The sequence below is a fragment of the Pollicipes pollicipes genome, unplaced genomic scaffold, assembly GCF_011947565.3.
Source record: "Pollicipes pollicipes isolate AB1234 unplaced genomic scaffold, Ppol_2.1 Scaffold_4219;HRSCAF=4965_pilon_pilon_pilon, whole genome shotgun sequence".
NCBI lineage: Eukaryota > Metazoa > Arthropoda > Thecostraca > Pollicipedomorpha > Pollicipedidae > Pollicipes > Pollicipes pollicipes.
In genome coordinates, this window is record NW_023596448.1 from 19,015,711 (window position 1) to 19,040,491 (window position 24,781).

The 24,781-nt window shown below is 48.4% G+C and overlaps 1 protein-coding gene across 1 annotated transcript in view; it reads right to left on the bottom strand.

Annotated features, from left to right (window-relative positions):
- Nucleotides 1–22,892, bottom strand: part of LOC119095560 (ATP-binding cassette sub-family A member 3) — a gene marked incomplete in the record, with an annotated part of 63,271 nt that extends 40,379 nt beyond the window's left edge. The window contains 9 exon segments of the mRNA XM_037218412.1: nucleotides 549–722; nucleotides 2,653–2,780; nucleotides 4,720–4,838; nucleotides 9,047–9,291; nucleotides 9,915–10,050; nucleotides 10,943–11,070; nucleotides 13,120–13,370; nucleotides 13,901–14,185; nucleotides 22,840–22,892. Of these exon segments, the coding sequence (XP_037074307.1) occupies nucleotides 549–722; nucleotides 2,653–2,780; nucleotides 4,720–4,838; nucleotides 9,047–9,291; nucleotides 9,915–10,050; nucleotides 10,943–11,070; nucleotides 13,120–13,370; nucleotides 13,901–14,121 (1,402 nt within the window).
- Nucleotides 22,893–24,781: the final 1,889 nt, after the last annotated feature.

The window sequence follows — 24,781 nt, forward strand, 5'->3', positions numbered from 1 at the left end:
GAGAGAGAGAGAGAGAGAGAGGAGAGAGAGAGGAGAGAGAGAGAGAGAGAGAGAGAGAGAGAGAGAGAGAGAGAGAGAGAGAGAGGGCGAGGGGGAGACAGAAATGTATATATATATATATATATATATATATATATATATATATATATATATGTATATGTATATATATATGTATATATATATGTATATATATATATGTATATATATATATATATATATATATATATATATATATATATATATATATATATATATATATATATATATCAAACTGCAAAGCTCTTCTAGTGATAAGCAGAGGTACGTCTCAAGAAAAAGGCGGCTTTACGCGGAACGCAACCAACCTCCACCCACTGGGTCAAGGACGAGGACACAAAACATTGACGTCACTCTAAACCCTTAACCTAGCAGTCGGGACAGGACAGAAACAGTCCCAATTAATGACATCACACTGCGCGGCCACCGCCAACGGGGACAAAAAGCCACAATGACGTCACGATCTGACGTTAGAATGCAATTCCCCCACCGGATCGGACCAGCCACGTTACCTGTGCCCTCCCACATGCTTATCAACATGCCACCGAAGCCCATTGCCGTGTTGCCCATGATACAGGCGCCTATCTTCTGGTTCAGCTGCATTGTCTGGTATTGCAGGTACAGAAAGTCGTACGGAATGAAGAGCACGAAGAAGAGCACGCCGGCCGCAGTGGCCGCACTGTTCGCTGTGGGAGCGGGCGGTTAACGGTGACGTCACGAGTGACGTCACGTCGGGCAGTAACGTCACTGGGCACCCTGGTCGGGATTCGGTGGGAATATGCACGAGTCGTTAAGGTGGATGATGGCTGTGGACTCATGTAGCGCAGGAGTCAGGTGCGGGCGTTTTCATGCTCTAGTCGAAATCGACGTCATAAAGCTGCCCCGCCGCTTGATTCGTACCTCACGCCCTCTTTCCCACTAGCTCACGCCCTCTGTCTGACTAAACCCCATACCATTCGCTCAACATGTGGGCTCGATAGTTTTGTCAATCGCTTGGGGCTGTTGATCACAATGCACGATTATCGAAATTTAGCAGTGGGAGACGACTGTTCTTTACCAACCTATTTTTGCAAACTCGTGAGGTTTTATGAATTCTGGATCATTATACTTCCAGGAAAATTTGTTGTCGATGGCCCTGTTTTGGGTGCATAAATTGTGTCGTCCAATGGGGAGACGGTGGATATTTCATTAGCCCATCTCTTGCCGTATTGCGCCACAATTCGCTTCTTACTGTACCACAACGATAATTGAGCTTGAACGCGTAGTTGTTGAAGACAACAAGGGTATATTCTCCGTAAATATAACTTTATACATTGAGAGCACCATCAAATCATACTGGGCTCCTGTCGTCAGCTAGCGGATTTCACCACGTCTCAGTTCCTGTCCCAGTGTCTAATCTAGACGCCAGAGAGGCACCAAAACCAGCACTCACATGCATAAATCGCCGTGCTCAGAATAGTGTCAACGTTGGTATCTGGACTCGGACATTTCAATACATAAATGGACTCACTAGATCTGGATAACTAACCATACACTGTGGGCTTGATACACTAATATCAACAGGCATCAACTGCCACACACAATACTGATGTGCGACCGTACTGCGGAATGACCTCTACTGATTGGATGCAGGGGGCAATACCGGGGTCATAAGGTCGCTTCGAGCCTCCAGGTCGCCGCTATTGGTGTGCACACGCCATGAGGTGCGTCGCCAGCGTTTTCCTTGTTTCGGCGCGTCTAGAAAGCAATTAACTAGATCATGTTTGGTCAGCCGCGATGCAAAAAATGCAACTACCACTCGGGTAGATCAATGCATTTGTTCACAATAAAAGGACGCTCTGTGCTGTGTATTTCATAGCGCATCATATAGATGTCCAGCTGTTTGACCATATTGGAGTCACAATGTCAGGTGCGTTTCCGCACGTCAAACACGTGCTACAGCTTATGGATTTAAAGCCCTGTATACACTTGCCTATCAGTAACGTAGCCTCATGGCACAAGCCACAGCCACCGAGTTTCTTCTCTTGTCAAGTCGCTCCCGTGAAAGTTTAGAGGAAACCTTCCATCCCGCCGGGAACAACTGTCTGCGGCGTGGAGCTCAGCCCATCTCCGGCTGATGCTCCATGGCGACACACAGTAGCTGATCAAGGCATTGATACATCGACAGAGGCCGGTGAGCGTAACAGGCAGGGTCGTTCGATCACAGGGCTTGCCTGACGGCGGGAGCGTAATTAGCTGCCTTTATCTTGCGGGAGCTGGTCCACTGATCCGCCACTGGTTCACGAAATGTTATCCTACATCTATTTATTTAAAAAAACACGTAACAGTAGCAATGCGTGACAGTGCATAATCAGACACTGTGACGCGTCTCTGATGAAGAGTTCTTCTAAGGTATCGCCCAGCCTCCCGCGCAGGGCGGGGAGGGGGGGGGGGGAGGGTTGAAACACAACGACTGTAGACTCCAAACCACTTGCGATTGATTCATGAAGATTGTTCGCCTCATCTCAACATGTCTCTTACACCTAAAGAGATTTCTGGCCTCTGCACATTTTGACAGAACAGCCTCAGCCCCCTCTGTTCATCCACACGATCCAAGCCAAGCATCTGAGCACTCACCTTTGGAGAACCAGGTGGAGATCATGAAGCAGAAGGCGATGGAGGTGATGGTGTACAGCAAGAGGAAGACGAAGATGACGGACGGGTCAGAGCGGGATAGCACGGCCTCTCCCTCTGGCCCCCTGTACCTGAGGACGCACGCGTTACGACGCTCAGCTGGCGCAGCGCAGGAACGCTGTAGGGAGAACGCCGGTTTTCGCTTGGCAAACCCGAGATCGATTCCAGACAGCAGCTGAGTGCTGAGTGCTGAGTGCTGAGTGCTGAGTGCTTAGTGCCTCTGAGTGCTCATGTGACCAGCTCAGTCGATGCACTACATACAGCGTCACGTGATGGTACATGCCGTGTACCGTACTCAAGTGCTGGGCAATTGGCTGCTATTAAAGAGCATGCTCCACATTTGAAGATGTCGAAGTGCGCGTCAGGTATGAAATTAGCTCACTTAGGACTATTGGTGTACTTTTTAAGTGCAAAAGGCTGCTCTAGACAGCACAGCTTTTCTTCATGGTAAATATGCTTCTCAATACGTCACTGTTTGGTAACGTCATCATATTTTTGCACAATGTTGACCTAGAGCCAATTGACGGGCGCTACATCGGGAAATCCTGCTCACGAACGTCGAATGTGAGCGACTCGATGATCACATTATTTCTTGGCCGCAATTGCTGGACGGTCTATACAATGACAGGATTTCATTGACGATATTATGGCGTCACCAAACGCTGCATGACCTTGAAGTAGTCTCCCCGAAATAATGTGCACATCCTTGCGGGCGTCTAGCTCAGAAACTAAAAGGGCTTAGGCCTTAAGAAGGAAAGGGCTGTGAACTGCACCCGATGACCGTCAATATGACTATTTCAGTTCAAAATCCCATACAAATGGGGAACACTCCCTTTAATGTCTCCCTTCGGGCCACTATACATGCAATGACCGGCATGGCTGTAGAAGTGAGGGTAACACACCGCGAAATATTGTGTTAAGTGTTTTCCACAAGTATATATATATATATATATATATATATATATATATATATATGTAACTATATGTAACTATAAATATATAGTCACATATACTGTTACATACGTAATAATATATAATACATGACATGCTACGTGCAGAGATGGTGATGGCGCTGATGGAGTGTAACAGAGGCGAAGCACGGGGGAGATTTTGGGATAGAGCAGCGTAACGATCTTGCATGATTCCAATCGTATTGAGCTCAAATGTGATGGCATCACAACCAGTGGGTAACCAGGGAAAATGATTGAATTGGCTAGAATGCACAATGCAATTCATGGACAACCCCCGTACACATTCGGAGCCAATCAGAGCAGCAATTTTCCGTGGCATGCCTAAGTAGTAGCTTTTGGGGTCACGGCGTTCTGGGTGGTTTGACCTCCTGGGGCCAAAAGGCCGCTTAATAACCTGGCCCGGGACATAAAATCTGATCCAAGCCTAAAACGTTCCTTCAACTAAAAAGCAGCCCCCTCTAGTGATCACCGAGGGTTGATCTAGACCAGTGGTAGCCCTCTTGGCCGAAAAAAGCCACGCGTGGCCAGGCTTACCCCCCTTTCAGGCAAAACTCTGGCTACGCCACCGGCGGTTTGTTTACTTGATTGTGCTATGCTGGCCGAGGACGTCCACAGTTCACTTCGAAACCCCAGCTAGATGCGACAAAAGAAACACACCGCTGAAATCAAAGCCAGGCCCGGGTGGGTCTATTCTGCTTCATGTTCTGACATCCGGGCTATACCTCAAGGCCGGCTACGCAATGCTTGATTCGTCGCCTGCGTGCTGACGGCAAAGAGCTGGATGGCCGGCGCTAAATGCCGTGACAGAAGGACACTGCACTGCAATGACAGCTAGCCAGTGAAAAGAGCGCCGAACTAACGATCACTGTGTCGGGAGTCGGCAGCAGTGTACCCTTTTCTTTCACCGCGCGAAAGGTACGAGAGAATAGACAGAACGGGTTTTGCCTCATCGCCAATAGCGGCTTGCTTTGAAATCGCACTCCAGGGCTTCGCGGAAAGCGCACCCATCTCTGTCCGTTCAGTTTTTACGAGGACTCACCAGTCAACCACAACAAGCAGGGTCATCAACCCGATGGAGATTACGAGCTGGACGAAGGACTTGGCCCACCACGCCATCCAGTGGATCCAGTTGGGTAGTCCCATCATTTTCATCGATTCCTGTAACATATGCGGCGTACAGTTCCATTATTCTGGTTATCGCACCACGACAAGCTTTGCACTTAGTAAAGGAACTATTCTATCGATAGTGCAGAAAAATGTATAGCCGCAAGGGCGATTTGCAACGCTAAAAGAGGAACACCATCACAGCATGGAGACGGATCAATACCGCTAACTAGCCGGCAACAGCGCACGTTACCAACCACGTCCTATGCAATTTTAGACACCATTGTTACTCCACACCCCGCATAAGAAGCTTGATCACGCTACAGTGATTACGGGCTATCAGCCCTGTTTCCAGCACTGCTAGGTCGCGCCCGGCAATTTCTAGGCACGTGGCTGAGAGCCTATACAGCTGACAAGGGTGATCATTGGATAGTAGAAAGTTCGTATGCTGTCATTCTCAGCATTTTTTTTCTTACATACCGTCTCCGTCTGCATGTCATAACGTCTTTTTTTTCTTTTTTTTCTACGCCGTTACCCAAGAACAGGTAACCAGGAGTGCCCCTCCCTCAATCCCAGCCACGCAGTAAACCGTACGTTAACACCAGAAAACATAAAATCAAGTCGCGGCACTCCCAGCTAGGAAGATGAAACAAACTTAAAAAAAGGCGAGGAGGTGGAGCAGACCCGAAGGAATTGTGTTATGTGAAAGGTAGGGAAAAATCATAGATGAAAAGGCTTAAAGTAGTCATTAACCAAAATCAGCTAATGACAGCCCGCTACAACCGCCCAATAATCTACAACCACTCAATTCCCCGTGTTAGTAAGGGTTATACAGTCACAAGTCGGAGGGGGCAATTACCTGGTCATTGTTGTGCTGGGTTTTGGGCTGGATTTCCAGGGAGTCCACCCAGCTAAGCAGAGCTTGTTGCTGGGAGAACTCACAAAGCCAGCGCCATGAATTTGGGTATATGTGCATGACTATATCAGAAATTGGTTATGAAACATGAAGGAGGTCAAATATGAAGTGCGTAGGATATATACAGCACAAGGATGGCAATGTCTTCAAATATGTTTGTTACGTTAATATGTGTTCAGGAAATGCTTGCGGATGATGTTCTTAACGATGGTTTTCGATGCAGGGATATCAGCTATTCTTGGAAAATATGGAACCATAATGTCGTTCCACAGCTTAGGGCCAAGGCAGGATGCTGTAAATAGTCTGTAATTACGATAAGAGAAAGGTTGATCTAAGTGTTTTGCTCGCCTCATATCCATGTCATTGGATTCGTAGAGATTGTAAATTAAATCGAATGATGCAGGGAGCTGTGAAGTTAAAAATTTGTGCATCACAATTAACATTTGAGATTTAGCAATATCCGAGAGTTTCAAAATATTGTATCGTTTAAAGATTGGCTCTGAGCTTTGCGGAGGATACACATTTTCTATAAGACGCACAGCCCTTTTTTGCAAAATTACCAATCGATCTAGTTGAGAAGCATAATTTATGCCCCAAACCAAGCAGCAGTAATTTAGGTAAGGAAGAATCAAAGTGTTATAGAGTAGATGTGACGTTGTTTTATCAATAAAGTACCTAACCCTACTTATTATTCCAATATTCTTACTTACTATGCCTACGACAAAATTAGTGTGGCTTGTAAACTTAAGAGATTTGTCAATGATTACACCAAGGTATTTAATTTCTTTTTTCTCTTCAATAGGTGAATTATTAATTTGCACATTAAGTCGGAAATGCGAAGAAAGGGTTGTGCAATGCTGTGTGAATGTTTTTGATACGTTCAGGGAGAGAAAATTAGCAGCGAACCAAGAAGTCATTAGAAGCAAAAGCGTACTGACATTGTTTTGAAGTTCGACAATACTTTTATTTTTGAAAACAACCGCAGTATCATCAGCATAAGACAGACAAATCATGTTACTGCTTAATTTAGGTAGGTCATTTATGTACATTAAAAAGAGGATTGGGCCGAGAATGGATCCTTGGGGTACCCCCATTGTTACGTTTTTGATTGTTGATAGATCATTCCTGATTTTTACACATTGAGTTCTGCCAAACAAATATGAAGAAATGATTTCATGAGATTTTCGTCGAATACCATATTTAGTAAGTTTACGTAGAAGGAGGCTAATGTTTACAGTGTCAAAGGCTTTTTTCAGATCTAAATACAAACCTAACACATATTCCCCATTTTCAAAAGCCTTTGTAATAGTTTCTTGCAGAAGAAGAATTGGCATGTAAGTACTTTTGTTCTTCTGAAATCCGAACTGATTTTGGTGAACTAGCTGGTTTTGGTTTAGGTGAAGGACGAGTCTATTATATATAAGTTTTTCAAGAATTTTGGACATAAACGGCGAAATACTGATAGGTCTGTAATTATCTACAAGTTGCGAGTCCCCACTCTTAAAGATGGGTTTAATCACGGCTTTTTTGAAAATGCTTGGAAATATCCCCGAGGACAAACAGCTGTTGAAAAGATGGAGAATTGGTTTGAGTATAACCTTATAAGATAACTTGAATATTTTTGAATTAATATTGTCGACTCCAGCTCCGACGTTGTTTAGCCCATCGATGAGAAGAATTAATTCCTGTTCATTAGTGGGGGGGGGGGGGGCAGATCCATTTCATTTTCGACATTTGTGATGAGCTGGAGGGGGTCGAAAGATGATTTAGGCATCTCGTCTTTTAACTGTTGTCCAATCTCGCTGAAGAAGAGGTTAAATGATTCTGCGATATCCGGATCGTCTGTGATAATTGTATTATTAGTACCAATAATCCTGGTTGGATCTGCATCCTTTTTTTGTTTTGAATTGATGAGAGTGTGTAATGTTTTCCATGTTTCCTTGGAATTCCCAGAATACTTACAGAATTCATTACTGTAGTATTTCTTTTTGGCTAGCCTAAGAGATGTAGTTAGAATGTTGCGGTAGCAAGTGTATGTTGCAATATTTTGGGGACTGAGGTTCTTCAATTTCTGTTCAAATAACTTGCTTTTACATGTAATTGATAGAAGAAGTGCAGGTGACACCCATGGTTTGCGTGAGCTGGTCTTTCTAGAAATGTGCCTTGTGTGAGAAAACCTGGTGATCCCAGCATTGTAAATATACACAATTTGATTTGCAACTAGCATCAGGTTCTGGGTCATTTTCAATATCAACCAGATGGTCTTCGTCTCTATGATTTACTGTTCCCGTCTCCACGACATGCCGTCTCTTTTGAGATCAATTGATGCTAAAGGGAGACTTACCCCAGGACCAGAAGGATGTGAGCTTCATCACACACCTATGTCTACACACACACACACACACACACACACACACACACACACACACACACACACACACACACACACACACACCACACACACACACGCACACACACAACTATATATATATATACATATATATATATATATATATATATATATATAATAAAAGAGGAACATACATATATATATATATATATATATATATATATATATATATAATTAACATGTGTGGGCATTTGTTCTCGCCCCCTGCAGCGCACAGGACTAGCTATACTATAGTGCTCTTTTCACCTCCTTGCTTTTTATTTTGAGGTCTAAAAGAGCCCCAGCTATACCCGGCCAATTTTTCGGGATTTTTGAAGCTGGCATTTATTCGCGGTTTTTCTCCCCCACCTCCACCCCAAAGTACAACGCACGGTACCCGCCCGATCATCAGCAGCACGAATCCACACCCGCCACTCAGCGCGGTCTCCGATCTTTAGCATGTAATCCCGCCATCGGCGGCAGCTTCCGCACCCCCGTCAGCACCATATGCAGCACAAACTTCCAAAACGTCATCCGAAATATGCATGCAAGCTACATACTTCTGCGGCCCAGTTAAAATGCTCGGGGCAGGAATAAATATGCACATGCGTTTCAGCACCATGCACAGGATCTTCAGCCCATCTTCAAGGCCCTCCCCCCCCCCCCACCCACCAACTTCCGGTACCGCCTACTCAAAGTCATATTCAACATTACCTTCCACACCACACTGATCACCCCTACGGACAGCACCCTCAATGCCACTTTCAGAGCCCTATCCATCATTTACTCTCGCCCTCGGCATCACTTACAGCACTCTCAGCGCCACCTTCAACACCGCCTACGAAACCATCTTCAGAAGCACTTTCAGCACGTCGAACATCATTTTTAGAACCATCTACCTCAGTTTCAGCGTCATTTTCGCGACTCCTAAACCAGCTTCAGAATCATCTCACTCACCTTCAGGCGGCGCTCCTTCTCGACCACGATGTTCTTGACGATGTTGATGGAAGGATAGATGAAGCTGAGCATGATGACCAGCGGCAGCCAGCCCTGCAGCACCACCAGGAACTGGTCGTCGTTGTAGCTGGGGTAAGGCACGCGCTCGGCATTCACCGCAAACGTCACCTCCTGGCCCGAGATGTGCTCGGTGATGGCCGCCGACACAGCGTGCTGCATCGCCAGAAAGCCGTTGATGAAGTAACCTGGCAGAGGTCAGACGGCCGTCAGTAATGTGCTGCATGCCGGCGTCGTCCTCATCACATCGCCATCATTGCCAGGGACGCTCGGTGTCTGCCGGCATTTGCTCATTCATTCATTCTTTCTTTCTTTCTGCTTCGCAGCCAGACCGAGGTGACGGCACTGCCGCTGCACCGCTGGTGACGTCACCGTCACTGCACCGTGACGCTGGTGGCACCACTGCAGCTGCGTTGGAACGCTGAGGCGGCGTCGCAGTGAGCTACTGGGCTGAAACCGAAGCGCATAAAGCAGCAGCCACTCAGCTGGCACGCCATTGGTTGCATGCGCTTGGATGCCGTTGATGGCTATTAAGCGTGCTGGTGTTTTCCCCTGCCTCTAGCATCAGCCCAAGCCATTCCGCCAAGTGCGCTTCGTTTGACCTCATGACTTCCGCAACAACCACGTGATCAATTCCAGTTAAGTACCATCAGCTCATTGCAATGAACTCGGGCAGCCTAATACGAAAACTATCATGCCATACAATGCGGGCGATCTTTTTAACGCTTGCAATATACTGCAATATATAATACATCACTACCATATGTATATATATATATATAATGCAAGGCGACACAGGTCGGCACCGTACCCGGGTTTCCACCGACAGGGGCTGACTTCTCCCTGGGCCCGAGCATTTGGAAGGCTGGGTACTGCAGGCTGGTGTACCAGAGGGCCGGCGGCTTGAACGCCTGCACCACCGATTGCACATGCGGCCGCACCTTAAACTGGCGACACAAGGATACCTCAACGTGAGGTCAGCACACCACCGAACCCGCCCACCACGCCTCGGTGACATCGTACTATCAGAATTACCAGGTAGGCCCAGCCCGAGACGTCCACTTCACATCTGTGCCAGGGAGGCCCAGCCCGAGACGTCCACTTTACATCTGTGCCAGGGAGGCCCAGCCCGTACCGTCCCGCTTCACATCTGTGCCGCGTCAGGCCGTCGGGAATGTGTGGCGATGGGCAGTGGCCGGGCCTCCTGAGGTATTCCAGCTGTGTGGTGGGGAGACAGATGCACGCTCTTCTCGAACAGTGGAAAGGAATGCGCCGTGCCATGGGGCAACTGCCGAGGGCTGCTTTTTAGAAGATCTCACGAATGGAAACACACGAAAAGTGGGAGGGCTCAACACCACCACAACTGAAGCCAGTACTTCAGACGTCGTGTTTCGGCGTGGTGGCTCTTGGCCACGAATGGCAACAGGCTAACGTGACGAGATGGAAGGGAAACCAGTTGGAGTTTTCCCACACCGTTTCCCATCCACCGGTCATTCGTCTCCGGACAGCATTGACGTTCTGACAGTGACGCAAGCCGGTCACTGTCACCGGATATCGACTTGGTATCGGTGGTTGCACTGAACTCAAAGTTGCATCGCGCGGGGCTCCGACGGACGTTCTACTTTTACATACACATCCTGCAGAGGCTTGTGACCATGTAAACTTCATACTGTGATCTGAGCGCCGGCATTCGCGAAAATACTTTTTTGCACAGCCTGTGCACATGACACAGGCGGCCTGCAAGAAAGGTCGTGGAAAATGTGTCCTGATCCTCATTTCGATTCATATTTCCTAGCGCGCGCTGTGTTGGCATGGCGACGAGAAAGGTGTCTGTCTCACTGAGATCCGGCTGCCAAAGTCGGAGGTCATGTCGTCTTGGAAGACTATGCCTCCAATTCTACGTTTTTGTGCTAACGGCGTGCTGCTTTCCTCCAGCCAGTCAACCAGCTCAGACTCGCTGCTGAAGCCTGAAAAGAAGCGGGAAAAGTTAGCGCAGGGGGTTACAAATCGTATGGTATCAGGGAGTCATAAACGATATCGTATACAATTACGTGAAGTACGTGACCGCTTCGCGACCGCCGGCAAAGTCCCAAGGTGGGTTTAAAATGACGTCTCTAACATTTTACAACAAAGTGGATAGTACTTCACCGACAGCTTTGCAATACATAGGGCATGATGCAGTGGGGATGCCATCACACAAAGCCAAACAGGTTTGAGTTTACAACATCGCCTTGGCAAGCTAGTATCTCCGGAATTCAGAAAGCATGTCTGATAACATCAAAAGGCCGGCGCCTATCCAAGCAGCATCCAATTTCAAAATATTGTCTCGGTCACACTGCTCGAGAGATGGTTCAGTCTCCAACGCGTCGTGAGATGGAGGATGTCCGCCTGGCTGCTGTCATGTGACAGTGAATGTATTCTACCTCCCTCCAAACCACGGCGGCTGCGGGTCACTCCCACGCCTTTGAAGTTAGCAGGAAAATATCCTATCAACGCGCTTAAATCGCTCCCGTGCAATTTGATTGGGTGCTGACATCCAGAGGCAAAACCATACATGTTCATCTTGGGTCATTTTGAGTGTTTGAAGTCACTTAATTCGTCTTCTTATGCCGAGTTCGGCTGTTTTAAGCCATTGGCTGAAATTTTCACAAACTTGTAACATGTTCTTTAGCTAAAACCGTGTGAAAATTTCAACTAATGGTTTAAATGAACTAATTCAGTTTAAGAAGATCTGCCACATGACATCAACAACGCAACACGGCCAAAAATACACATACAGGGTTTTGCCTTCGGGCGATAGAGCTGTACACATATGTCGACATGGTTGGTTGATATGCCATCTTTGATTCTGGGCTACGATAACTGTCTTTTTTATTTTGTAGTAAGTTTTGACCATGACATAGGACTGTTGCAAGCGGGTGCCAGCCTGACAATACGATCATTATGGCGGCCTTTTAGTTCATAGCTTCACGTCCGAAGATATCAATATTTGTCCTGTTCTTAGAACTGCTTCTTGAAGTAAGGTTCATCCACCGCAAACGGTCACCTCGCACATTCGTCAGCTACTTACATCCTGCCTAAATATATACAGAAATGTTACTCCATGCGTCGATCAAGGCCTCACATATCACAAATAGAGCACGAAACATGACAATTTTTCATCAGGATCAATTCATTGCTGCTTTTTATCTGGCCCAGCACGTGGCAAAGTCAAACCCGGTATACAACCGCTAGTGCCAATTTCTGTGAAAAGTATGACGAAATTTTCCAAACGTGCTTGCTTACAATTGGTAAAACCCTCCGAAGGCAGCCAGTAAGTGATTCACAGAGACGTGCATCTCGTTGTTCAGCTGTTCCCATCCGTAACAGCAGTACACGCACAAAAGCCACGACAAGCGATATTTGGTCAAGGTACAAGATAGTGTGATTTGATTCGTATCAATGTCAGTGCCTCTCGTTGCTTGTGGGCCAACGGACGCCGATATGGAGGCGATAAGCCCAAGTATCGACCGCGCCTGCCGCGTCACTGTCGCGAAAGCGGTCCGCGCAAAGCAAAGCTCAGGGGCAGGGCGATGAACGCAAAACCTATCGTTCATGCGCCTTATCCGATAAACGTGGCTATCTAACTATGGACATGGAACGAGGCAGCGGCTGTTCACTGGTTCCATGTACATACATGTCAAGGAAGTCCCTCTGCACGTCCTAGAATTTTGCGTAGTTTGCTTCAGAAGAGTCATTTTTCTATTTAAAAACTGGTATGGAACGCGTTTTTTACATGAAAATAAAACATTGTTACGAAAACGAAGCACAAAAATAATACGAAGGCACTACTTAAAAAACAAAACATTTGAATCTTGGGGTTACTGCAATCGGCACTCGAGAGCTTGTCACTGCAAGCAGCTCAGTGGACCAGCTCGAGAGCACATCTCCCGTCTGAACAGTGGAGCTCCTCGAATATTCCCGGATGCCCAGCCTCCTCAGGCTCCAGCACCCGCTGCCGACGTTGCGGCACCTACCCTGGACCCTGACGTTGGGGCTTAGCCTCCGCTCGAAAATGCTCATGACGCTGTCGGCCAGGGTCGCGTTGGGAGTGTAGCCGACATGCATGATCTTGCCGTCGGACGAGTACGCTCCAGAAGCCATTTCCAGCAGCGCGCTACGGCCGATCCCCTCCACCTGCTCGCGAAGGCTGTCGGGCACGCCGTCCGGGAAGACCTGACGCGTCGCTTTCACAATCTCCAGCGGGTCCAGTAGGCTGGTGTTGTGTCTGTGGGCCGGAGAGCGCGTCACGGGAGTGCGAGACGGTGTGCGGCAGGGCGAGTGTCCGCGGAGCGCGCCACGGAGAGGGAGTGTGCGCGGAGCGCGCCACGGCAAAGGGAGTGTCCGCAGAGCGCGCCACGGCAGGGGAGTGTCCGCAGAGCGCGCCACGGCAGAGGGAGTGTCCGCGAAGCGCGCCACGGCAGAGGAGAGTCCGCGGAGCGCACCACGGCAGGGAAGTGTGCGCGGAGCGCGCCACAGCAGGGGAGTGTCCGCGGAGCGCGCCACGGCAGGGGAAAGTCCGCGGAGCGCCACGGCAGGGGAGTGTCCGCGAAGCGCGCCAAAAGAGCTCGTCAGGGAGGTGGTCAAAGGGAGTACTAGTGCTTACTGCACGTTGAACCATGCTAAGGTTGTGATATTACAAAATATATCATGGTGGGCTATGACCTAATTATGTTGTAAGGCAGACCTTGAACTTACGTCATGTTGTAGGGCAGACGTTGAACTTACGTCATGTTGTAGGGCAGGCCTTGAACTTACGTCATGTTGTAGGGCAGCTTGTCCACTGAATACGGCTGGTACAGAGTTGGATCCGGGTAGTTAGTGGCGTCCGTCAGCGATCGAATAAGCACCAGCAAGGAGGTGAATATTAGCGGCAGCAGCAGCTCCATCACTGTTTGCACCTTGTGCCGCTTCTGCAGTGTCCAGTTCTTCCACATCAGCAGCCGAAACTTGGCCCACGATGATTGCGGTCGCCCCATGATGGCTTAAGTTGGATGGGCAGCGATAGATGGCAGCAGTGTCCAGCCGACCCGGTCGGCGTCGCTGTGGAATGGAACGCGGGTTACAAGATGAATAAACGGACGGTTCATTAGACATTTTATTTTATATAGCGTTCAGGTCACGAAAGAAGTCTGAACCTGATGCATCGCACCACTTGTGGTTAACGTCAACCAATCACACAAAGCATAAATTGAACATTAGTTGACCTGCACATCTGTGGATGCACGCAACTCAGCTGCGTATGCCCCTGCGAGTCCCTAACAGCCCCACTGCCCCCCCCCCCTTTCCATCTGGACCCCGAACACCCCTCCCGGTTCCGTCCCGGCTGCGTGTGGGGCGCGCGCCCACGCGCGTGTACCGGCGTCCCGTCACCCCACTGCGTCGCGACACACCGCGTCAGCGCGCGCCCGTGACGTCCTTGATAGCCTCCCTCCGCGCAGATAACGCGCGATCGCGACGAAAGTCCGTGGCTGGCGAAACCTCGACACTGCGCCAGCGATCCCGGGGACCCGGGCCGACGCTTGGGCCATGATAAATGCATGCTAGGGCCGGCCATGTCACTGCTGTCACCACGCAAAGGGGAAGACAGCGTGGGTAGCAGGGCTACTCCCTGTTTATTCAATCGATGCGGTGAAAACATAGGAGGAACGCTCTTCACCTGTACAAACAGCAAAAGACTTGGTTGCAGAAGGACATGTGATATTAACCGTAAACGTTTCAGGGACCCCAGCTCAGGTGCAGATTCAAAGGGAAGGGGGAAGGGCACGGTGCTATGGCCCCCTTGGGTCCCGCAGGTGCCCCTAGGCTCCAAGAGGGTCCATAACCGGCCGAACAGACGCAGTTTTTTAACACGAAATGCAACAAAGTTGGACGTTTTTGGGCCTCAGGCGACCAAGAACATTCGCAAACGAAACTGAAGGGCCCACAAGCAAACATAAATCATTTTTCACTGATTAAGAGGGCAGTGATAAATAAAGTTTAAGGTGCTTTACCCTGTCCAAAGGATCGACGCTGCCCTTGACGAAATCGTGGCCACGCTCCTGCTCCAGCTCTAGGACCACAGTGCTTCTTAATTTGATTGCGGCGGAACTAGACTGGATTATATTAAATCCATGACATTCATACATTGCTACGTGATATTTTTGTCCTGGAGTTCCTTCGTCGGACTTTTAGCAAAGCATTTAACAAACTGAAAATTATGTTGATTACGTCTGCATGACACGCATACATAAAAGTGTGCAGGGAAACGTGAACGCAGCCGAGTCCTTGCTGCAGATGACTCGCTGCTGGTCACAACGGTCAATGCGCAAGGTTTTGAAATATATACACCTATCGACCGGTGGTGCTAGTGCCAAACGCTTTCCACCTGGCGGGCAGGGTCTCAGCACGGTTTACATAACCCGTCACCGCAGCTGCTGTTGACCTGGCACCAACTAGGTGTTCGTGAAGGGTGGCTAGGAATGGGAGAGTCTTGCTTCGCCGCGTGGCTTGCTGCCGCGCTGCTTTTTGGTGAGCGCCGCGGTATTCACGTTTGAGTGACCTTGGCGAGAACGTTTTGGCCGGTGCGGTCGATCTCTCACATAAGTCATGAATCTAGTGCAAGCAACGTAAGGTGCTGCATGTAAAACAGCAATAAATGTGTGCGGAATACCGCTACTGGTCGCATGGGGAAAGGCACAATTATAGCTGTGAAATAAATACACGACCGGCTATCGCCTACCGGTTGCTGTTTCACATCCTTTGGTCTGCTTAAATACTGAGCACTAAACAAGGAGTCCGTATCGACCAACAATGCGGGCCTGGTCGATGGCCAGCACCGGGGCAACGGCCCAAAAGCCGTGTGTGAGCCGTTAACAGCCTCTAACCGGTCGGGCTGTTTACTAGGAGAACGCTGTGTCTGCTCCCGGGATCGATCTCCAGCCGGCCTACACAAGTTCAAAGAACACGTCAAGCGTCGCCGTCTGTCAACTGTCATCCACCTTGAGGTTGTCGAAGGACAGTTCTGAGTCCTGACTTCGGCGGGAGGAGCAGTTACGACTATTATTTAACATATATTTCGCGCGCTCGAAACTTATTGGTACACCACACACAACTTACCAAATGCACACTACCACTGGCTGCTACTCACTACTCGCTACACTACTTGGTCTCACCACACGTTAAGCCATATTGTACATAGAAAACCGAATTCTGCTTACTTCCTGGAAAAAATGGCAACTCCATCCCTTCCCGTCACTTAGCAATCACACATGACAGACACCAGTCGATCTGAGCTGCGAGCAATCAAATATCAATGGTACAGAGTTCTCAAAGCACTAAAATCTCATAAAGAGTGCTCGACAAACGAAAAACATCAAGCATAAAACAGCTTTTGCTTAGCGAATAGCGAGGCAATTTCAACTACGAGTCGCTCGCCCTTCCAAGGGGCGGGGTACCACATTCCCCTGGGTTGGGACTCCACATTCCCCTGGGGTCGGGGCACGACATTCCCTGGTGTCGGGCACGACATTCCCTGGTGTCGGGCACGACATTCCCTGGTGTCGGGCACGACATTCCCCTGAGGTCTGACACCACATTCGCCTACTGTCGGGCACCACATTCCCCTGGTGTCGGGCACGACATTCCCTGGTGTCGGGCACGACATTCCCCTGAGGTCTGACACCACATTCGCCTACTGTCGGGCACCACATTCCCCTGGTGTCGGGCACGACATTCCCTGGTGTCGGGCACGACATTCCCCTGAGGTCGGACACCACATTCCCCTGAGGTCTGACACCACATTCGCCTACTGTCGGGCACCACATTCCCCTGGTGTCGGGCACGACATTCCCTGGTGTCGGGCACGACATTCCCCTGAGGTCGGACACCACATTCCCCTGAGGTCTGACACCACATTCGCCTACTGTCGGGCACCACATTCCCCTGCTGTCGGGCACCACATTCCCCTGGGAGGACCTCACCATGGTAGCTGCGGCTTAACTCAGCATTGACTGGTGTAACACACGCTTGGGTGAGGGGTCAATTCAACCCAAAAGGCATTTCCAGGACAATGTCCTAACATCGAGGCGCACCCTCGCCAAGCTTTGAGTGACTGTAGGAGATTGAAAAGTCTATCGTTGACACAAATAATTACATGTACCTAGTAAGGTTTCTGTCCTTTGGCAGCTTAAAGCGAGACCATGGCTGTCAGCGAAGGCGATTCGTAGAGAACCGCTCAATCTGATGCGACGACGGCGGCAGCGGAGTGTTAGATGAATTCGTACACGTTTGAGGTGGCTTGAGGCAATACACAACTGATGTTAGGATCAAAATCAATTTCAGTTACCCTGGGTCAGGTATGAGGGTCAGATTGAGTTCAAGATTAAGCTTTCCTTTCCGCTGGAAAGCTTGGTATAAGTGGAAATTTGTTGCGTGTATTTCGGACTTCTCATTGTGTGGACGTCAACAGGCATCTGACTTGGAATTCACGAAGGCCAGACGAAGTCACTGATCTAAAGCAATCCCAATCAACACTTTATTGTAAGAATCATATTCCTAGCATAATCTTAAAGTTTATCCAAGTAAAAACCAAACCAATTTCGTAGGTTTTCGGTCACAGTGACCTTCTGAAGGTCATCTAAGTTCACCGCACTAAAATGCACATCGTTAAGCTTTTGCTTAGAAGAGGTGTCTAGGTGTTTGGCTGCACGCAGCTGTCTGATGGTGCCTCGGACACCGATCTGCATGTTAGCCTTGCTTGACATAATTTGACCTGATAGGCACGACCTGGTGACCTTAGATTTGACACCAGTGGGTTCACATACAGTTTTATCTATCCCGTGAGTTCGGTAATGGACCATTTCGTGCAAATACTAATGGTCATGCATACTTCGGAGAAAACTGGCATTGATCTTAATTATTAGATTACTTATATAGCCGTTCTTCAGTATAGCAATATTTTCTTAAGGGCAAAGTAACCTCAGAGACGTTCTGGAACGTGGTACATTCACTATATACGCTTAATCTGTTGCATTTCATGGCAAGGGCTCAGTACTTCGAAATCCACTCGCGTCACGCTGATATGGATCGGTCACAAGGCTTTTGATTATGTACATTACATTTAAGACAAGAATCTTCCTGGAAGAGCCGTTTGAAAAATCGTTACAACATACCTAACCTGCGCTGTCTAGAAGCAAAGAAATAGAATCTGCTAAAAAAAAATTGTGAATTTGTCCGTCTACCATATAGAGCATCTAATGCAAACACGTGAGATGAACCATTTTGAAATGCTTTACCGTAGAGCGCAGCGTTTGGTTCAATGTTCCGTAACCGTGCGACTAAGCTCCACCGTTGCAGTGGACTGAGTCAGCTCTTTTCCGCCTGCATTCATAGCCTGGTCGCTTCACACAATCGGCAAATTTATCAACGTTCTGTACCGGCGGCGATTTTAAAAAAGGCTGATAAAACACCGCAAAGGTCAGACATTGGTCACTCGCGACAGCCTTTTAGTGACCACCAAAAATCCCAAGTGAGCCTCATTCTTGTTCCAATGATCAGCCGCGGGGCGCATATCGACTTGTGTAACACAAAGCCCTCAAACACCGCGATAAGACCTCGCCGGCAGACGACGGTGAGTTCACGTGTACGTATACTGATAGCACGTGATGGGAACCGACGTCGGCGCGCTCCGCATCGATACATCACCGCCAAGTCACTAGAGCTCTCAGCGGATGGAATTTTTGGATCTCGTTTCATCGGGTCCGGCTAATCTAGAATCAATTCATCCGCTAAGCCCCTTTTGGTTTTGTTTCTTGTGCCGAACCAGTTTGGTTCGATCTACCAAAAAAAGGATATGGTATGAATTTGTGGGACTTCGCATTAGCATTTCTTCCATAACATAAACGGTAAATGTGGTGCATATGAGTACAGTTAATCTCTCTTATTCATTAATTTTCTTGGGTGAAAATCAGTCGGCATAGCATGAGCGCCAGAATAAGTGGCCAGGCAGCCTAAAAAGAAATAGCATAGTTGAGCGATGCCGTTTCATGAATACCGTTCGCTGCGAGCTGCGCTGAATCAACACCAACATCACACTATGCAAAACAATCTGAAAGGAGATAGGCATCAATGTAGTTGGCCAGAAAACAGCAGCTCTAGCAAGTGTAGGACGGGTCAGGGATTCGAATTTATAACAGCGTTTCGACCGCCGCGACCATTTCGCATATATTATGTCGCGTGTTTTCGCGCCATATGTATCAGCGCATTGCCACGTCGACATGTTTCGCAGATTTTTCCAACCATTCCGTGCGTAGAAATTATCTAATCGCGCCGTGCCACACCAAAGCAAGGCTTGTTTTTACCAATGAAAGCGACGCGCATCGCTTAGTGAAGACCTTAGCAGCTGGGATATTTTGTCATAATATCAGACACCTTGTCTGCGATCGGATTCATGCACAGTCATACGCTTATGTGCCTTTGATGAGGCATGAACCTGGGCCCGAACGGACTAGGACTCGAGCCCTTTCTTACCATTCCTTGCCACTCGCACTCGATGAATCGATTCCGATTCTGAAGATAGATCAGGTTCTGACTTTCATTCAATTTAGAAATACATCACGCTCAGACTCAGGCGTAAAACAAACATGAAATGATTCGTGCATGAAACAATCTGAAAAAACGCAGGAAACAAAGTCGGTATCAAGTTCAGACTTTGTTCACACACACTTGAACTTCAAGCCGAGAGATCCCGGACTAAGTTGTATTTTACCTGCTGGGTTTAACCGCCACTAAAGAGCATTTAAATGGCAAACTGCATGTGTGAAAGAAATGGTTTCAGTTTGGTGTACCGTAGTTCACACGGGTGCGAATCGCCGTCCTTATTGGGCTGGGTTGCGTTGGGTTAGTCCGCCTCGTTTTCCGGTTACGTTCACTTCGTTGTAGTTTGGCTGCGTGAACTAGTTTGGGGCATTTCATCTAAGATCGTGCATCGGCTTCGCACTGAAACTTGTTGTCAGTGCGTGTTGACACATCCATATCCATACCAATGCCACCCTGACAAGTTATCAAGTAAGGCTGCAGGCTGCATTAGGGTAAACCCAGACTGAGTCAAGTGAAAGTTTGGATTCTGCGCCGACTTAACCCTGAACGGTCTTTGGACGATATGTGGCAGTCCAACATCAAACTATTTTCGCCATGTGTGATCCAGTACCAAGCTGATGGGACTCAGGCTTGAGACTTGCATACCCGGACAAAGGCTGGGACTCACTCGCTAAGGACTCTTCGGACTTTTCCCTCCGATTTCTGAATCAGATTCAGATCTAAGGATGGTTGAACTCGGACTTGGACTCATGTCATGCGTTTAGAGAGATTCGGAACTCGAATATAAACACCACAACACTTGAAATCGGGCTTGGGGTTGGGTTTCGGACGAGACCCTGGCATGCTTTTGCCAAAGGCGCTGTGTTACATGATGTTTTGGTCTGGTTTAGTTTCGTTTTTGCAGCTAGTGACTATCCTTCCAGGGCTATAGGATCAAGTAGAGGCATAGATCAGGAGACGGGCAAGGGCAAGACCTCCGCCAGCGAACATTTTCCCGCACAGGGGCTGCGGGTCGTGGGAAACTCTCTTCTACTCGACGTGCCGCGAAGCTTGCACGTGACCGTCGACCGCAGCACGTCCTGGGAGGGGGGGGGGGGGGGCATATTGGAGAGCTTCGAGCCTCTGGGACCGGCGCAGTGAGTGGAGAAGGCAGTGCGGGTTGTATCGCGACGCGCGCCGCGTTAACGCTGCGGGCGGACGCAAGATACCAGCGGCCAAAGGGATACATTTCTTGGAACCTTGACAGTTAACCAGTCAACGTTGCATCGTAGCTCTGCTTAGTCCGAAAGCTTTGGCTTGACCGGGCCTTTTTGCAACCTCCTCGATATGATGCGCTGGACGACCATCACACTGTGGACGGTAGTGATGTGCGGTGGCGTCCGAGAGGCGTTAACAGTGCGCAGACATCTAGCGGCATCCCACCCGGCTGATTGCTCCATTGCAACAGGACAGTGAAACCAATGTATTAGCTGTGTGTGAGATCGCTTGAGGGTTTTGAATGCAATCTTTTACTCAAAATACGTCTCAAAAGACATCTATATCGCGTTTATCTATTGTTGTGGACTCATAATTTTGACTCATGACTTCTCTCCAACCTCTGTTCTATAATTGGCTACAGGCAGGTGCATAAGCGCCAACCACGTTGATGATTGGTGACTGATTACCGCACGAAGATTCACAGTACATCACTGAAGTGATGCGGAATATAATCTTGCGTTTGCAGATGCGCTTTTTCCAACTTTAAGGCATATTTTCCTCTTTTATTGTACGCTGTGTTTTGCATCAATACAGTAAGGTGCGTATTTGGTTGCACTGTTGAGAGCTTCATCCGACATTTTAAAACGTCAACGCAAGCGCGTACTTACTTATTTCTTGCTTTAAACATTTCGCACGTGCCTTTTAGCGTTATGGCTATTTTGCAAATGCGTTTTTCCTATCACGACTAATGAATGATAAGAGTAACTCCGTCATTTGTGCAATGCGTGCTTGGACTTGCTGTACCGTGCTACTGTGACATGAAGCGTGCACAGCGATGCTGATACACCACCTGCTCCGGACAAGCTCGACGTTTGCCTGTATTGCTCCGTGCCACGCCCTGTGTCCCGATCTCTGTCCGTCATCTGCGCGTAGCCCACGTGATTGCACACCACCTCAAACTGAATGACTCCTGCTCTACGCTCGCTGTGCAATCCCAAATGGCGATGACAGCGGAAGGCTGCCCGGGAAACGTCCGGTTTTCTCGCATGTCTCTGTTGGTGTTGTAATGAAGCAAGTTTTCTTTAATACTGGGTTTCGCTCATCGATTGGTACTTAACGTTGTGAGCTGCTTTCGCCACTCAGTAAACAAAACCGACACGTACATTCGAGTCATTGGCTCTGCGACAGACAGACTGGCACATATTGGCCTCAGTTATTTGGGTTTTGGGGTGTTTTGAGCGAAGGTCATTTTGCGTCCAATCTTCGCTAATCAGCTGCACGCCTTCGCCCAAATTTATGCACGCGGGGAATATGCCTCGGATACAAAGTCCTAGGCGTTTCGTTGATATGGGCGTCTCATTTCGCTTATGCGATGAAGATTTGGTACACAAGGACGCGGACAGCATCAGGCAGTAGATGGCCAGAAAGAGCCTGAAAATCTGGTGTTTGGTGTGCTTTTACATAGCCAAGATCGCTTTCCTGCAGTTCAGCTCCTTGACATATACGTCAAAATTAGCCACAACTAGCTATGAACATATAGAAAAAATGAAAAATAGCATGCTTTTTTCGTCGATGTCATGATTCCTCTACATCTTCGCCCTAAAACTAAAAGCCACAGAGGGACAGAGTAAAGAGCAACAGACCTGATTGTAACAAGGAAGCGGACTTGTAATTGTAACGGAACAACGGAAAAGATAAAACCAAAATCACTTCGCGCGGTGCATTTTCTCCAAACGATTTCGTCATTATGCTGCCAACAGAAAGAGCTTCGTCACGTAAAGGAATATCGCACTAACGGACCATGATGGCAATGTCAGCAGCAAACCTGAGCTGAGGCCCCCGGGCCAGCGGTCCACGCCCCTCGCCTGCTCGGAGTCGTGGCAGACCAGGTCGTGCGCATGCGCGGTCGCGGAGTCGCCTACCTGACGGTGCCAGCCCGGACGCCTCCTCGCGCGCCTGCCACCCCGGTTCTAGGTGAGAGGCGACTGTCGGCGGCCGGCCGGCCGGCCAACGGCGGGCCTTGTGACGTCACAGCATCGGCTCGATCAAATAGTGACGTCACTCCCGGCACGACGTGCTGCCATGGCGACATTTGTCAACATCAGGGCCCACTTGTGTGCGTGCAGCAGGTGCTTACGGTGTTGAGAGTAAGCTGGTGAGACATCAAAGATGCGTGGGCCTGCATGTTACATCTGTTGCTTGTTGTTACGTATCGTAGTCAAACAAAATGTGTTCCTTTTCAAAGATACCTGACAGCTGACCGAAGCCAGCAGGACGATTTTGGCAGCGCACAACTGGTTTTTCAGCAGTGCACAACTGGTGCAATCCTAATCGAGGACACGTTGTCATGCTGATGCAGGAGATATGCTGTTGAAATCTTGACCCAGCGGACTTGTCCGGTCTCAACGCTCGCTTCCATTTCGCAGTGAGGACCGTGTGAGCATGTGAGCACGTGACCAAAACACCAGCGTAAGCTTTTCGCTGCTTTGTGAAATCATATATAGTTACGTTGATGCTGAGATTTAAGTCAAGACATTTCAACCGCTTCGTTTTATCGTTCTGTAATACAAAAATGACGTTACATTAGACAATCTGAATTACGTAATATTTCAATTGGGAAATTTGTGGACACTTTGTGTAATGCAAAGGATGAGAAAACATTTGATGAGATGAGATGATGATGATGAGATGATGAGAAAACATTTGATAATTTCACGGGCTCTGGATTGATCCACTGATCGGCATGGGCCAAAGTTAACATTTCTACCAAACTGGATCAGAACCAGGGCAGATTGTCAGATTTCCTAGCTGGTACGGATGGAACGGCTTGAAACCCCCATGAAACAGAAAAAGCCAGCGGAGTCTCGAGATCCGGAATGGGGATGGTATCCCGCGCCTGGCCGAGGGTCTGAGACAACAGGGTCCGGCCGAGGGTCTGAGACAACACGGCCCAGCCGAGGGTATGAGACAACAGGGCCCAGCCGAGGGTCTGAGATAACCGGGCCCGGCCGGGGGAGTCGATTTCCCCCCTGGGATGTCACACTTCCAGACGCCGCACGAGAAAAAAGATGCCGTTTAAAGGTCTCGTCAAATCATGAAGAATGCGCGCCAAATATTCTACCTTTAGTCAAATATGAGGTCAACGGAGGTCATGAAATGTCAAAACCGGCCATTCCGACAGATGCAGTTAAAAACTATGTTAACACGTCAAGATGGATGTTGAAAATACGGAAATAAGCATTAAGACTGTTGGGAATCCAACTCCAACCATTTTTATTCCCCCTCACTGATCAGGTCAGATCAGGTCACCGTTCAAATTTGCTGTAAGAGTACCGTACAAGAACGGTACTTTTCTTCACAAAATACTTCCGGCTAAGTTTCCTTTGCTAGATTCAGCTGTGAAATAAAAGTACTCAAGACACAAGAATACCATTTTAGAGTGATGTGGAGGTCATCTGAACTTAACTCAGGTCAAGTTCATTAGGTATCCAAATGCAAAAATAATGTGTTGACCGGGCCTGAGTGACCAATATAATGCTTTCAGTCAGAAATAGTGCATTGTACATCTAAAGCTCCTCAAAATCGCATAGCTGTTGTCTACATTATGAGCAGTCCATTCGACGCTCGACAGTGCATTTGTAACAACCTGAGAACAGGTACGTTGGTACATGAAATTTGACGTCATCGGATCCACAAGCACGACAAGGAGGTGGTGACGCGTTCCACGCCCGTTCATCTCGCCTCTACAGTACCGGCAATATAGGTCATTGACGTTGGATGGCCTCATATGACCTTGTATGTTCTCACATGACCTATTGTGATCTCATTATGTATAAGAATGATATCACATCATGTTTTCATTTG